The sequence below is a fragment of the Colossoma macropomum genome, unplaced genomic scaffold, assembly GCF_904425465.1.
Source record: "Colossoma macropomum unplaced genomic scaffold, Colossoma_macropomum, whole genome shotgun sequence".
Classification (NCBI taxonomy): domain Eukaryota; kingdom Metazoa; phylum Chordata; class Actinopteri; order Characiformes; family Serrasalmidae; genus Colossoma; species Colossoma macropomum.
This window is the reverse complement of record NW_023494797.1, coordinates 6869577-6885388: the sequence shown is the minus strand read 5'-3', so window position 1 is coordinate 6885388 and position 15812 is coordinate 6869577. Positions and strand designations below refer to the sequence as shown.

At 38.1% G+C, this 15812-nt stretch overlaps 1 protein-coding gene across 2 annotated transcripts in view; it reads left to right on the top strand.

Annotated features, from left to right (window-relative positions):
* The window catches only part of nfatc3a (nuclear factor of activated T cells 3a), a 120116-nt gene that overhangs the window by 55460 nt on the left and 48844 nt on the right, over positions 1-15812 (top strand). For both annotated transcript variants that reach the window (XM_036584153.1, XM_036584154.1), the window contains exon 4: positions 15488-15687. In XM_036584153.1, coding sequence (XP_036440046.1) covers positions 15488-15687 — 200 coding nt within the window. The remainder of the gene's footprint in view (positions 1-15487; positions 15688-15812) is intronic.

Here is a 15812-nt window from a genome sequence, read left to right as displayed (position 1 = left end):
GTATAGCGTCTTCGTATTTGTTCTACCCCTGATCATAACTCAAGTTTTGCTTAATTTATTTAATGATGTGTCATTGGCAGGTCTTTGTTTATTGTGGTTTGCTTGGAAGAACTCTGATCAAAATCTTGTCCATTTTTGTTTTTGTTTTGTTTGGTTTACACCAGTTGAAAACATGCCTTTTCTTCTCCTAAAGCTCCCATATTGGACATACAAAGTTTTGTTATGACAGTGATTGAAATAAGTGTGAGAGAGAGAGAAAGAGAGAAAGAGAGAAAGTGAGTGAGTGAGTGAGTGAGTGAGTGAGTGAGTGAGTGAGTGAGTGAGAGAGTGGCTGTAGAGCAGCCTGAGGGTGTATTTGATGTGGATCTGATGCAGGCCAAATTGGAGTGAACAGGACACATACACACACACACTACTGAGGTGGGGGGAACTGGGAAGGCCTTATACAGCTGGAATACACACTACAGTAAATGCCATGTGCGTGCGCGTGTGTGTGTGTGTGTGTGTGTGTGTGTGTGTATTGACCATGTTTAAACAAACGGCTGCCCAGCCTCCCAGATCTGTATGGACTCTTTCTGTCTCTCTCTCGTGTTCTCTCTTTCTCGTGCACACACACACACACGTTCTGTAAACACTGTGGTGTTGAACAGATCTCTCTCACCGTACGTTCACTTATTGTCCCAAGTTTGTCTCTTCAAAGCTGCTCTTGTTGTCGTGTGTGGATTTGGGTCCAGCTTCTGACAAGAATACATAAAAATATCTATATGTATTACTGTTTCATTTAAAATATAAACCACTGTTTGAAGTTCCTAAGTTTATGTGTTTCTCTTCCGTTTTTGTCACTTGTTGCTAAATGACAGCTACAAATTGCCTACTTCCATAGGAAATATCTAGTCACCCGTTGTTCTGTTGCCTGCTAACATGAATGCTGAAGAAGAAATGGCAAACAACAAAAATGTTTTGGTTTAACAACTTGATTTTGTAAATATAAACATGTTTTTCATTTGATGCCTACAACACACTCAGAAAGCAGGTGAAGTTGCATTTTGAAAGATCCCACAATAAGCAGGTGAAGTTGCATTAAGAAATGCAACTTGAAACCATTACACATGGAGAAAGCCATACCTCAATTCTATGCAGGAATTCTATTTCTATTTCTGTGCAGAAACGCCTCCGAGCTCTCTGGGCCCGAGCTCATCTCGGCTGGTCTAGAAGACAGTGGTAATGTGTTGTGTGGTCAGATGAGCCTACGTTTCCACTTGTTTTTGGGAAAAACAAATGTTGAGTTCTCTGTGCCAAGGATGAAAGGGACCATCTAGACTTGTATCAGTGAAAGGTGCAAAAGCCAACACCTGCCATGGTTTGCGTGTGCATCAGTGCCCATAGCATGGGGGGGGGGGCTGGCATATGTGTGAAGGCACCATTAATGTGGAGGTGTATATTGGGATTTTAGAGAGACATATGCTGCCATCAAGACAATGTCTTTTCCCAGGAAGTCCATGATTATTTTAGGCCTCATTCTGTGCTACAACATTGTCTTCATAGACACAGAGTGCAGGAGCTGACTGGCTTGACTACAGTACACATTTGTGTCCTGTGTATGGTGCGTCATGAAAAGAAGGCTCAGGCAACAATGACCACAGACTCTTAAGCAGCATCTTGTATCAAGCAAGAGTGGGCAAAAATTCCACCTGCAAAACTACAACAATACAAGTCCTCAATTCCCAAACTATTAAAAAGTGTAATTAAAAGGAAAGATGATGAAACACAGTGGTAATTTGTTTATATTTACACAATACGATGAAGTTGGTCACTGGAAGTCTTTTCTTTGTACTAGCTGGGGTTTAGCATACCTGAAACGGCAAGCCGGGGAATCTTTGTAGCCTTGACAAAGTCCTTATCCGTGAGGGAAGATCCCTCAGCGATGGTAGCATTACTCTGGCGGTTGGCCCGGAAAACCTCGTAGCTTCAATGGTAGCATCGCTCAGGAGGTCAGAGGAACTTCTGAGCTATGGGGTTCAGACCTGTTATTTTGGCAAAGAATATTAGAATATTCTTTTTTTCTGGCTTTAACAGTGAACAAAGTGTGCCGGAATGCTAGACAGTTGTGGTTGTGTTGTCATGTCCACAGCACATGTGTGTTTAGTTGCTTTTGATTGGTCTCGTTCATGTACAGGTGGTTCCATGGTAATAGGTTAAATTTCCATGCTTCAGACACTTAAGACAATGTCTATAATAATTTAATTAAAGCAGCGATTTGAAAATTGCGCTCTTTTAAATTGCAATTTTGCTATAAAAATTATTTATCTTTCAGCCCTGCTCTTAGTGTACGGTTAGCAGAGGCTGTTAGACTGTGACAGCACGTTATGGGGCCAGGGGCCACTACTTTTTGTGTCTGTGTGAGCGTGTGTGTGTGTGTGACCTTGAGCGTGTACCCTCCCCTCCCCCTCAGGCACATGAATGCACACACAAATTTGCACTCACGCATGCACACACACGCACCGGCTGCCCCTCGCCATAGCAACTACAGAGCAACACAGGGAAACAACTCAGCAGCAGAGAGAGAGAGAGTGTGAGAGAGAAAGAGTTGGTGAAAATGAATGAGGGATTAAAAACGAAGGAGAAAAAGAGAGAGTGGTGAAATGCTCAGGTGTAAGGAATGGAGATAGAAGTTGACGGTGTGCTGCCGTGACGAGACCCCTAACTTTTAAATGTAGCAGTAACAGTGTTCTGCTCTTTTTAAATGAGCTGTACAGTCCTGTGCAAAAGTTAGAGACACTCTTCTTTTATTTAATTCAAAATTAAAACAGTACTAGAAAAAAAAGCTTTAATTTTTAGAGGATATTTCTGAGGAACCGTTAGATAATCCACTTTCATAAGGAAGGAAAATGAAAAGGGGGAAACAGGAGTTTTCTAAAAATGGAGTTTAAAAAATCATTGACGTTTATGCATCCTTCCACTGTAAGAGGACAACACAATAAGTCCGAAAGGGTGTCTAGCTGTCGAGAAGCCCGTACTGAGAAAAGGAAACGAAGAAGAACATTTGCAAATCAAAGAAGCTGATAGTGTTCTGAGAACAAGGAACTGTCCACTCCACAGTCCACACCTCAACAACATTGAACCTGTTTGGTATTATTTTAATCGTGAGATGCAGGAAATGCAACCAACTTCTAAGACTGAACTTTGGAGGTGTGGAAAAATATCCCTGCAGATTTCCTTGAAAAACTAAATCAGGTCTCCTGAAAAGAATGGCAGCTGTAGCAGAGGCAAAAAGTGGACACACAAAATGCTGAGAATTAGTTTTTGAAGCTTCTGTGTAATTTTCTGTTTAATTTGTCTTTTCTGCTTTTTTCTCACACTGACAAATGAATAACTTGTAGTTATTGGCTGGTTTGAATGAAAAATGAAGTGAAGGGTGGTCTCTGACTTTTGCACAGTACTATAATACATTTAATTTGTATTCGTTTTTGTGAGTTTGTGTGAGTTTGTGTTCCAAGAATCCCGTAATTCATTTTTGCAACCTCTGCCCTCTTTATCCTTTAGAATTTAAAAGGCCATTTTTGGTTACTGTGCCTTTAAGACTGATATATCGTCAGTGTATCTCCAAAATTGTCAGTTTACAGGTGAAGGCAAAAGCTTGTTTAACTTTTAATGTAAGTGAATGTAAATAGATTTTATTCCAAGCAATTTTGGAGCATTTCTATTGGGCTTGATTAAACTGAAATGATGTAGAACACTAAAAATCACAAAAAATGAGCATCCTGACAGCGACAATATATAAATAAGCTCTGTTCTGATTGGCTCCCCTATATTCACCTCATTTGAAAAGCAGCCTGGGCTGAAACGTTCCTTATAACTTCGCTGTGAATGGGCAGAGCGTAACTGCTGTAGGCTGAATAAGTGAATATATGTAAATGCGATGAATTCATTTTGATTTTCAGAAGGTCTATTGTTGCGGCTTAATGGACTGTATGTCCTGTAGAGTGAATAATAAGTTTTGAAACTTTAAGATTAGATTCTGCTCCAGCCCCCATCATTTAATAAACATGGGAATTTTTCTTTTTCATGATACGGGCACTTTAAAACGTACAAACACACTCTAAGCACACAAACACACTTAGCAGTCTCTGTTCAGGCTGTGTCTCCTTGGTACTGTCCCTCGTTCCATCTGACACACTCATTCTCCCTCTCTATTACTGGAGCTGAGCAACAGATGCAGCCCGCACCAGACGCCTTTATTTAGCCTTCAATATGTAACGCTATCCAGAGGTGCTATTTCTGCCCCAGTTAACTTAGTCCATCAGTGGGACATGTGATGGCTCTAATGTCACCAGTTTAATATAACCTGGGATGGGATGGGGAGGAAGAGGGAGTGCGAAGGCAAGAAGTTTAGGGACGGTTACACGGGTTACAGGAGTGCAAACACCATCCTTATCCATAGATATGGAATAGTGCTGTTCAAACATATCAATAGAATTTGTAGTAGAAATGGAAGTTACTTGCATTATACCATTATGTTGATATAGGTCAGTGTAGCTAGTTTTCCAAAAATGGCTATTATACATTAACAAAACGTTGTATAAAGAGTTAGTGTACTCTAAAGTATATCAGACGGCTGCATTCAGTTATGAGAAAAGGTTTCCCTTTGGAGTGACCTAAATTTCTACATAAATGCCTCCCTAAATGTAATCTGATTCTTGTCGTCAGAATCAGAATCCGTTTATCAGCCAAGTACACTTGCATGACTAGGAATTTGTCCTGGTGAAATTGGTGCATACATAAATGGACAATGCAGAATATCAAAAGTAAACTAGTAATGCAGTAAATACAAAGACACCACCACAATAGTCTAATAAAATAGTGTTTGATAATAATAAGATAAAGTTTGAATGCCTTATCTTTACTAAACACATTTTAAACAGTCAAAGTCGTTGATTGGAGAGCTAAAAATGTGAATTGTTGCTGTCTTAACAAAACCATGTATCTTCAAAATGGTAGTTGATGTAATGATATATTATTCCAAGTAATTTTGGACCATTTGTATTCTCCCATATGTCATGAAATGTTCACTCAGTGTAAAGGACAGCTGCTCAAATGAAAACAGATGCTTTCTGTAGCTGCTGGTCAGTCTTGTGCAGTGGTTAGAAAAGTATTCTGGCCCATTCCTCTAAACAGACTGTTTCAGTACATGTGTTTTTTGAGATATCTTGCTTGAACAGCCTGCTAACATCTTTTGAGTAGATCACAGACAGGTGTGCTGAAGTTTAGCTGTGGTATTTTCTAACCCAGGTTGGAATTCATTGGCCCCTCAATGATTGCTAACCCATCTACAGCCTCAGGCAGTGAAGCAGCCCTGCACTATATTCTATTTACTACATACTACCTTCACCATGCTTCACAGCTTGGATGAGTATTTGATTTTCTCTGAACACAATGCTGTATACAATTACTAGTACAATATTGGGGGCATTTGGTAAGGCTAAAAGATTATTCATTTTTAAATCAAAATAAAATAAGAGAGTACAATTTTCGAATTGCAAGACCTATATTTTTTTTAATTATAGCCTACATTATAAAAACTGTTGTCTTAGGTTTTAAAAGGGGAAATTTAACCTAATAAAGCAGAGTATGAACTGCCTGTAGATGAGTTGGACCAAATAGAGGCAAAGAAACCACTGCATTCAGGGGTCAATTTAAAGCCAGAAGCTTAAAGCTTTTGGCCAAAGCAACAGATAAACAAATTTATAGAAAATAAACACAATTTAAATTTCAGTCGCAATATTAGTAAAAATCGCAATTAGCTACTTTCCCCGAATTGTTCAGCCCTAGCATTTACTCTTTGATGAGCCTTTACACCAACTTTTAAATACAGCTATGATTAGAGTAATGTGTCTGATGGGCTTTTGATGATTTTGAAGGGTTTTTGTTTTGTGCTTTTGTAGATCGTTGGTTAGCTAAAACTTTATCCAGATGACTGGTAGGCAGTTAAACTTCACCTGGTTCTAATAGCTATACTATGTTACCCCATGTGTAGTCAAATTCACTTATTCCTTCACTTATTCACTGCTGTTCAGTTCATTGGCATGTGGAAATGAACATGGTGGAGCTCTAGTGAATCTACACTTACACAAAAGTTACAGTTGACCCAAAGCACAACTTTTAGTTTGCTGGTGAACTTTTGTTCAGTGAACTGGTGCAAAAGCCTTGTACAAACATTAATATAGCTTAGATAACAAAATGTATTGTATAGTTTTTGTGTGCATTTAATAAGAATCAGTAAATTATATGTAGAGTTAGCTAATTGATTGTACTTTTGCAGGCACTGACTAGCCTAGCTGGATCTAGCAGAGTGCTAGAAGTGAGGTTTCCTTTTTTCTTATGGTAAACCCCTAAACACTGACATTATCAAGTGCCGGAGACGCCTGCTGATCCTTAGCTGTCACCCCAGTGTTGTTTGTCTTCTCTGAGGATTCTGTGGTGTGCCTCTTCGCCGATCTTTATTGGACACGTTTTTCTAGTGAGAGCAGCAACTGTGTTGAATTTTGTCAGTTTGTAAACTGTGGACTGATGGGCTTTTCAGTAACCCTTCCCAGTTATATGCTTTTACAGTGTTTCTTCTGAGTTTATCTGACATCTATTTTTTAATTATAAATGATAATTATGAAGACTATTGTGTATTATAAATGTGAAGAGCAGCGTTTTTGTATGTTAGAGCAGCTTAAACCCACATTGGAACACTTGGCTCCAAAAGGATCATGTCTTTTTTTTTCCTATCAGTGACCGCTATTGAGTAAGCCTTGTTCTGAGAAGATAGGCAGTAAAAATATTGTGCAGGTTCTTTGTTAAACAAGACAGTCTTTATTTTTTTATTATTAAGACTTGAGTAAGAATCATATCACATAATGGAGCTATTCATTCAGAAAAATACATAATTCTAAAGAATCCCCAAACTTTTTCTCACAGCTGTATTAGTATCTTGTTAAATTTGGCTTTTTTTGGCCCTTTGACTTTTCACATTATTTTCTGTATTATATGTGCACACAAATATGAATTTGGATTTGAATGCTAGATGATGTGTGAAGTACCATGCACCACATGACCCACCTGCTTGTTTGAAATCCTGACTCTGATGTTTATCAGACGTCCAGAAATCTGGAGCCAAAATTTGTTCTTCAGACGAGCTCGGAAGATATTAACTGCTTTTTAAAAAAAAAAAAGAAATTCTTGTTACTTTTTACTGTATTTATGTACAGTTGCATCTATATTCATAAATGTGTATGTACATGTGTAAAAATATGCTTATAGTTTGGATTTAAGTAGCTATTAAAATTCCATTGTATTTTATTTAGCACAGAAATGAATGGATTGTTTGTAATTTAATATTTTTGGAGAGATTAGTTGCACTTCTGTTTACATGGCAAGAAAAAAAAATTAAAAAAATGTGCAGCTCATCCAGTCAGTGGCACAATATTTTATAAAATAATAATTCACTTCTCTTATATCGTCATCAGAGTAGCCAACGGCTTTATCGAACATTACATTTTATGCTTGTGCCCTGCAGCCCTAAAAGACTGTAGAGGAAAATATAGAGAAACCTGCAGTATTAGTGATTCAGTACAGTAATATCTAAAGTTTAATATTCTAAGCAAATTGAAAATTCAGATGATAATTGAACAGTATACTTTTTGACAAACTACCTTTGCTCAACAGAACGACATCTGTTGCTCATGACATGAATTGAGCTATATAATACAACAAAACGTTTTCTAGTGCATTAAACTTGCATTGCATTCCAACTTGTATTGCTACGCATATAATTATATTTTTTCTTATTCAGCTGCTTCTGCTGTTTCTTCTTTTTCTTCTTCTGCATGCTTTCTTTTCTTCTTCTTTTTCTTCTTCTTCTTCTTTTTCAAGGAACCTCATGCTGTTTCTCTTCTCTAGATTCACAACCTTATTTGTCCCACACTTCATCTCCTTATAACCAGGTACTTCCGTTCTTTTTAACAAAGCCAGCAGACTTTAGCAACATCTATTCAAACCGCAGTAGTCCCACCCAATGGAGACCAAAAGAAAGAATCTGCAGTGAACGCTCAGCAAGACTCTGCTGACACAAACCGAGAAAGCAAAGGAGCGGTTACAGGGAGGCACTGAGAAAGACGGGCAAAAAACAAGAAGCAGAGAGAGATGCAGAAGGACAAATAGTAACAGAACATGGTGAGACCGGTAAAGCCTCTTACAGGCTCAGGCCGCTGCTGGCTGGCAGGCAGAGGCCAGAGGAAAGGCTTAGCTGCAGTGAGAAGGCCTCTTGCTTCCTGGAAGACCCGTCATTCTTCTGTGTGGGCTTGCTGTAGAGGTCAGCAGCCGGAGGGCTGACCACTGGCTGAAACAGAGACTAAATGTCACTATGAGGCTTCTAAGCCTTCTGCTTTCTAGGAAGGCAATCCTAGAAAGAGGCTGAGATGAGACTCTTGCTCCTGCTAGGTTAGCAGGGTCACTTATGGATATACATACAACAAACTGTCAGCTTCTTTATTTCTTAGGGCTGACCTCAGAATGTGTTTGTAGGAAATGTTTAGGAAATTAAGCTGATTTATTTATTCACCAAAAATGTTTTTATTAATAAATTAAGACATTTTTAATACACTGCTACAAAGTGGTCTTGGGAAACCTCTACCATCTTTTTTTTTATAATTATTGAATTGTTAATGTATTATAGAAATTGTTCTACCATATCTTTACCATATGCAAAGTACATAATTTCAGATATATTATAAATAATTAGTCAGTACTTTGGGTCCAATGAAACAAGAGTAAACTACAACATTTTCACTCAACCCCACATTCCACAAAACTACTAGAAAGCCAGCAACACAACTGATTGAAAATTCCATGAACCTTCTGAAAGATGTTGCTTTAGAAAACTTGAATATTGAGTTGAAGTAATCTGTCAACAATGTTTTCATACAGTACTGTGCAGAAGTCAGACCACCCTTTTCATTTATTCTACATTCATTGTACAAAAAAGAACAAAACATTTTTAACAAAAATTACACAGAAGCCTCAACAACTAAATCTAACAGTTTTTAGTCTTAGTTTGTCCACTCTTTGCCTTCATTACACCTTCCATTCTTTTTGGGAGATGTGCCTTCAGTGTTTCAAAGATATCTGGAATATTTTTCCACATGTCAAGTTCAGTCTTCAGAGTTGGTTACATTTTCTGCTTCTCATGATCCACATAATCCCAAACACATTCATTGATGTAGAGGTCAGGACTCCGGGCTTCTTTTTTTAGTCCGTTTCCTTTTCTCAATAAGAGCCTCTTGACAGCTTCACATCCTTTCAGACTCATAGTGTTAAGTTGTCTTCTCACAGTGGAAGGATGGACAGAAACACCTGTGGATTTTTTCAGATCAGAAGCAAGAGTGGAGCTTGATTTTCTCCTCTCTCTCAAAGATGAAAGCTTTAAGAGCTGTTTATCTGATAGTGGCAGTTTTGGTGGTCTATTAGGTCTTGCACAGTTGCTAGGAGTCTCATTTTCTCTATAGCTTTTAATCTTTTTATTTAAACTCCAGTTTTAGAAATGTATATTTTCTTATTTTCCTTTGACTTTTCTGTTCTTTATGCAGCTAGATTATCTCATGTATAATCTTTCCAGAAATGGCTCTTGAAAATAACTTAATATTTGATAGTTGTTTTTGATGGACAATAAATAAATGACAAAGGGTCTTTAATATTAATACAGTACTGTACATAAAGAAAAGAGATACTGATGTTTGTCCCACTGATGTTGAAGTAATTTTCCTTGCCTTGCTTATGTTTTAAATTACTTACCAGGATTCTTTTGAGTTCCAGTAAGTAAACCTGGTTGTTACTGCTGGTTTTTAGAACTTTTCTGGTGGATAAGCTTCAGCTTAGAAGGTATATAAATAAAACTACTTTTAAGCTCTGCATACATTGAATAATCATTTATAATCAGTTATAATATTCCAAAATCTGTGCCCCTAAATCACCACTTTTAGATTGAGCTGTCATGATGCATCATCATGTGCTTGCTTGTTTTTTGATGCATTTTTATCTTTTCACTCATGTTGTAGTTGCACTTGCAGAGATCGCTTGTCTAAACTGATTGAGGAAAAGAAGATAAAACAGATCGTTGCTTCAGGTTTATGAAAGTCTGTTGACTGACGATACTTCCTGCAGTTTGCAGCTGACAAAATAGTCAGTCTGCTGTTGTCCAGGCTTACAGTGAGTCTAACTTTTAGTTACTTCTGATTAACTTTAGCGCAATTTGCTCTGAACAACAGTGCACTTAATTCTCAGTTTTTAGACTCTAGCTGTATGGTTGATCTAAGCTCTACCGGTGGTAACTAAAGTCAGAATAAATAAGTCAGACTTTGCCTCTGTGTGCTACACAGGGTCTGACTTTGCTCATGCAGCTCTGGCGCTCCTAGAAAAATAAATGTAGCTTTGCAGTGACCCGTTTGAACCTGACAGCCAGTTTCATGCACCATAAGCTTGTTTATTTGCTCAGTCTCTCTTTTTTTCATCTCTCTCACTCACACACACAGTACACAGCATGAAGATTAATTGGCGCGGAGAGTCGGTTACTGTGAGCAAGTGTCCCTCAACTGAAATAAAATCAGATCCCCCAAACGCACACTCTTGCACTTCGCTAGTGGAGGGGGGGTCAGGGATCATGTGGTTTGCGGCCCCCTGCCTCTCTGTAGGCCTCTGAGCTCAGACATACCCCCTGCTCCAGGCTGCCCCATTACCCAGCAGCCTGTAGCGCAGTTAGACCTAATAGATCCAACAAAAAGCTCTCTGTGTTTTCAGCCCTCACCTCAGTGCCCTGCAAACACCATTGCGCTTTACAGCAGCTCCGTTTGTTTTCACTCGCTGACCCTTCTGCCCGCTGGTCTCAGCCCTCAACCTGCATGCGCATCTGAGCAAGACATAGTTGGGTTCATAAGTCTGAGACCACATTTTTTTTTATTATTTATTTAAACTTTGAAATAAACAGAATGTTGCAGCATTAAAAAAAATAAATGAAAGAAAAAGTATGACAAGTAAAATGAAGAAATATTCAAGATATTCAAGCCAATTTCTGATATTGACTGTGTTAAGGCTTTTGTACAAAAAGGTCTGGTTTTCTTTCTTATGCTGCAGAGAAATCAAACAAAATGCCCCTCAACTGGGAATTCCTTCTCAAAAAGTCAGCATGATGTTCTCAGCTCCCACGTCGGCATATGACTGCTCACACCTTCAATCATAATAAAGAATTGTGTTTTAAATGACACTTGGCTTAGATCAGTTAACACACAGACACAGTAGCTGGTTCAACTATAACATTGGCCATAAAGTTCACAGTTTTGAGAGGGTAAATACATCATGAACGTTAAAGTTTTCACTCATGTCACTAACAGCAGCTGGCTGATGCTTTCATTTCAGGTTTTTCCCGCTTTGTGTCTCAAATTCAACAGAATTTCAAAAGAAGTTGAAAATAACACAGTTACAAGCTCCAACTTCCCACTTCCGAGCCATGTTGAAACATTCTTCAGACTACTCTGATTCTGATCTTCTCATCAGATGCTTTTGCACAAACTCATGGAGTCCAGTTTGAGTGCTCGCAAAACGGGGACATACGGTACCAAATACTGACATTCAGATAAATATTTCAAAGATTCTGCTTTTCAGTGTTTTGCTGGTAATGTCATTTGTAATGAGGAACCTTGTAATGAATAGGAATGAATGCAAAATAGAAGCATTTTCAGTAATGATCTCAGAATGTTGGACCCTGCTGTACATATTGTCATTATAGGTTGAATGTCATTTTTATATCTGTATCACAGTTTGAAAGAATGCAATGTTAATTATAGCCTTTATCATTACAAACAAGTTCTACGTGGGTAGGTTGAACCTTGCGAACTGTCTGTAGATGAGTTAAATCTATAAGAAGAAACCAAACACCTTCATGATGTGTACATGACAACAGAGCATCAGGTAACTGAGTGTCTGGTACACTAAGTTCAAGTGTTCAAGCCTTAAGCCAAAAGGATTATTATGCTGGTCAGCCTAGAAAAAAAAAAACAAAACAAAACAAGTCTGGACGGGAAAATAATGGAAAATAATTATTTGTGATATACTTTGTCAAATATTAATATTTTCCTCTGTTAAAAAATTCAAAATATGCTATTTATTCCCCAGGATATACAGCCCTTAGGTGGATGCAAAACTGCAAAAAAACAACCCTGACATGAATTTATTGTTTTTGTGACATCAAATTATTTGCATACATTCAGCTATTCAGCCCACAGCAGTTTAGCTCCGCCCATTCACAATGAAGTTATGGGTGAGGCTAAACTGTTGGACTGCTTTTTGAATGAGGCACAATACAGAGCAGCCAGTCAGAACAGAGGACATTTACATATTTCAGTCTTAAAGCCATAGCAACAAAACGGCCTGTGCAATTCTAAGGCAAGGATCCTAAAGTCAGCTTAGTATAGCCCATCACATTTTTACAATTTATCCTTAAATCTGGCTCACAAATTATTATTATTTTTTTCTGCAGCTGAATATTAACATCTGACAGGTAGATTTGCTTCACCCACCAGACACTGTGGATGGTTACCTTACTCAAGCTATGTAGAATCAGCTCATACTAATGTTTCCTTCCTATTTAAACTAAAGCCTATAGTTACAGTTTGCAACTTTAGGTAAAACATTGAAAAAGTTCATGTAGTTACAATACAGAAATTTTTTTTTTAGTCTACATTTTTTCATCCAGCCCCTCTTGGAGTTAGACCACCTGGCTTGTGGCCCCTAGATTATTTTAGTTGAAGACTCCTGTTTGAAGAGATGAAGTCAGGTTGGAAAATGGTCATCTAAAAATAAATAATGACATTTTGGGGACATAAAACTAGACAAATGTGATAAACAGACCTTAGGGAGTATAAACCCAAAGACAGTAATCAGAAGTGAGTCTGTAAAAACACATTGGTAAACCTTTGATTTAACATGATTATACACTGGCCTGCATTATTTTGGCCCAAATCATTTGTGTTTGTTGCATCGTGTGAATGCTATAATTCACCCACTCACAGACAAAATGCTCATAGCATTCAATAAAGCAATCAGTATCACTAAGGCCAGTGTAGTAGTAGTAATAATGAAATTGTAATTGTGCAGCTGTAACTGAAGCTGCATGTCTCTCTCTCTCTCCATGTCTCTCTCTCTCTCTCTCTCCCCCCCCCTCCCTTTCTCCCCATGTCTCTCTCTTTCCTTCTCTTTGGGCAAGGCTTGCTATCCTACATTTACATATTCCAGTAAATACAGAATGTGTGTTTTTGTCCCTGGTGCACACACACACACACACACACACACACACTGGAGCAGTGGAAACGTGTTCGCTAGAATGATGAGTCATGCTATCATGCTAACTATCTTGCAGTCTGATGGACGAATCTGATGGATGGGTTTGGCAGATAGCAGGAGAATGGGAAAGAGTAATGTTAATGTTACAACATACAAAAATATTTTAGACAATCATATGCTTCCAACTTTGTCACAACAGTTTAGGGAGGACTCTTACCTGTACCTGCATGACTGTGCCCCTGTGGACAAAGCGAGCTCCATAAAGATGTGGTTTGACCAGCATTTTTTGTGGAATGAATGCATGTAATGAATATATGTGTGATAAGTACCGTTTAAGCTTGAGGCCATCAGAATCTTCTATCGAGCTCATTTATATAGTTTTTAACTAAGCGTTTGTCTTGGGAATGATGCTTTATAACAGTGTTATACATTAAACAAATGTGCATCACTTAATTAAAGGCCCTTTATATCAATACAGTGTCATTTACTTCATAGCAATCTTATATCATCTTGGGATTACTGACATAAATATTCATAATATTCAAATATTCCTATGTAGGTAGCTTTCAAATAAAGTATTACCCAACAACCAGTATACAGGAACTGCATAAACTGCATAGTAGAGCTAGCTAATTGGATATCAGCCCGTTATTCCAATATCTCATTTTATTTATTTATTTATTCTTATTCTGTGATTTTGTCCTCTGTTATTTCTTAAATAGTTATATTTAGTTTTTTTATAGCCTTCCATGTCCATTCGAACTTGTCTGCAAAGCTCCAAATGTCATCATATATATCATGTATTGAGAAAATGTATCAAGTATATGTTTGCTATATTGCCCAGCCTTGCTGGCTTGGCATCCCAGCAGCCTGATAAGCAATAATGAGTATCTGTGCTGGCAGAGAAATGTACTGGACCCAAGCGTGGCTCTCCATCCAGTAAATCCCATAAGATTCAAACCTTGTAGAGTGAAGCACTAAATATGACTTGCTGTGGCAGATATGACTCCTTTTGTTGTGTCTGTTTTACTATAGCGAGATCAATACATCTCTCTTTTCTCCTGTGTCATTTTCCTAAGATATGTTCGAGCCATTCATATTCACTTTTGCAACCGTGTATTCAGTGTGTCAGTCTTATTGGCAGCTAAGATCTGCTTTGGATAGGTCTTGGAACATTCAGATCAAGGTTTGAGAAAAATGACTGTGTGCAACTGAGTGGGACTTTAGTGCAGGATGTGAACAAGGAAAATGTGATGTTGAAACAGACAAGTACCAGAGGTAATAGTGCTTTGGTTTCCAGATGAACCCCCACCAAAGCTTCCAGAACAGGAGATTTAACTTGACAGCTCCCAGTTGGACTGATGCAGGAAAAAATACTTCATGTTAATTGTGAAGCAAATTAAGTGTTTAACTCTTTTGATTATGTACATTACTGTGCAAATGTCAGAGACAAACCCTTCATACATGTAATTTCTAGTCTAAACAGCCATTGAGTAGAGGTTATTCATGTTTCAGAAGAAGGGAGAAAATTAAGCTCCTCTCTTGCTTCTGATCTGAAAAAAATCCACAGGTGTTTCTGTCCATCCTTCCACTGTGAGAAGACAACTCGATGCTATGAGTCAGAAAGGATGTGTAGCTGTCAAGAAGCTGTTACTAAGAAAAGGAAATAGACAAAAAAGAAGAAAAATATGCAAATAGAACAAAGAAGCTGCTGGTGTTTTCAGAACAATCGACTGTCCACCCCAGAGTCCAGACCTCAACATCACTGAATGTATTTAAGATTACTTGGATCATGAGAAGCAGAACATGCAACCAGCTTCTGAGACTGAACTGTGGAGGTGTGACTTGATAAAATATCTTTGCAGATATTTCTTTGAAAATCTAAGAGAAGGTTTCCTGAAAAGAATGGAAGCTGTAATAAAAGAGTGGACACTCTAATTACAAAATGTGATATTTGATACACGCTAATAAATGAATAACTTGTATAGTTGTTTAGACTCGAAATTAAATAAATAAAAGGTGGTGTCTGACTTTTGTACAGTTCTATACGTTGCAATAACATAAAAGCTCCCCTTTTCTTTCTTTAATTTTTCATTTTTTTTTCCCCTCTTAGCTCATTGGCTACAATGAGAAGCCCATAAACCTGCAGATGTTCATCGGCACGGCAGATGATCGCTATTTGAGGCCACATGCTTTCTATCAGGTCCACCGCATCACAGGGAAAACGGTGGCTACGGCCAGCCAGGAAATCATAATCGCTAGCACCAAGGTTCTGGAGATTCCACTTCTTCCGGAAAACAACATGTCTGCCAGGTAATGTCAGATCTGTTTCTCTTTTACATTACTTGGAATCCCGTACTACTTCACACACGCACTTGAACACTCTGTTAAATTCAGATTCAAGGAGCACTGTAATGTCTTCCACTGTGGCTGATGTT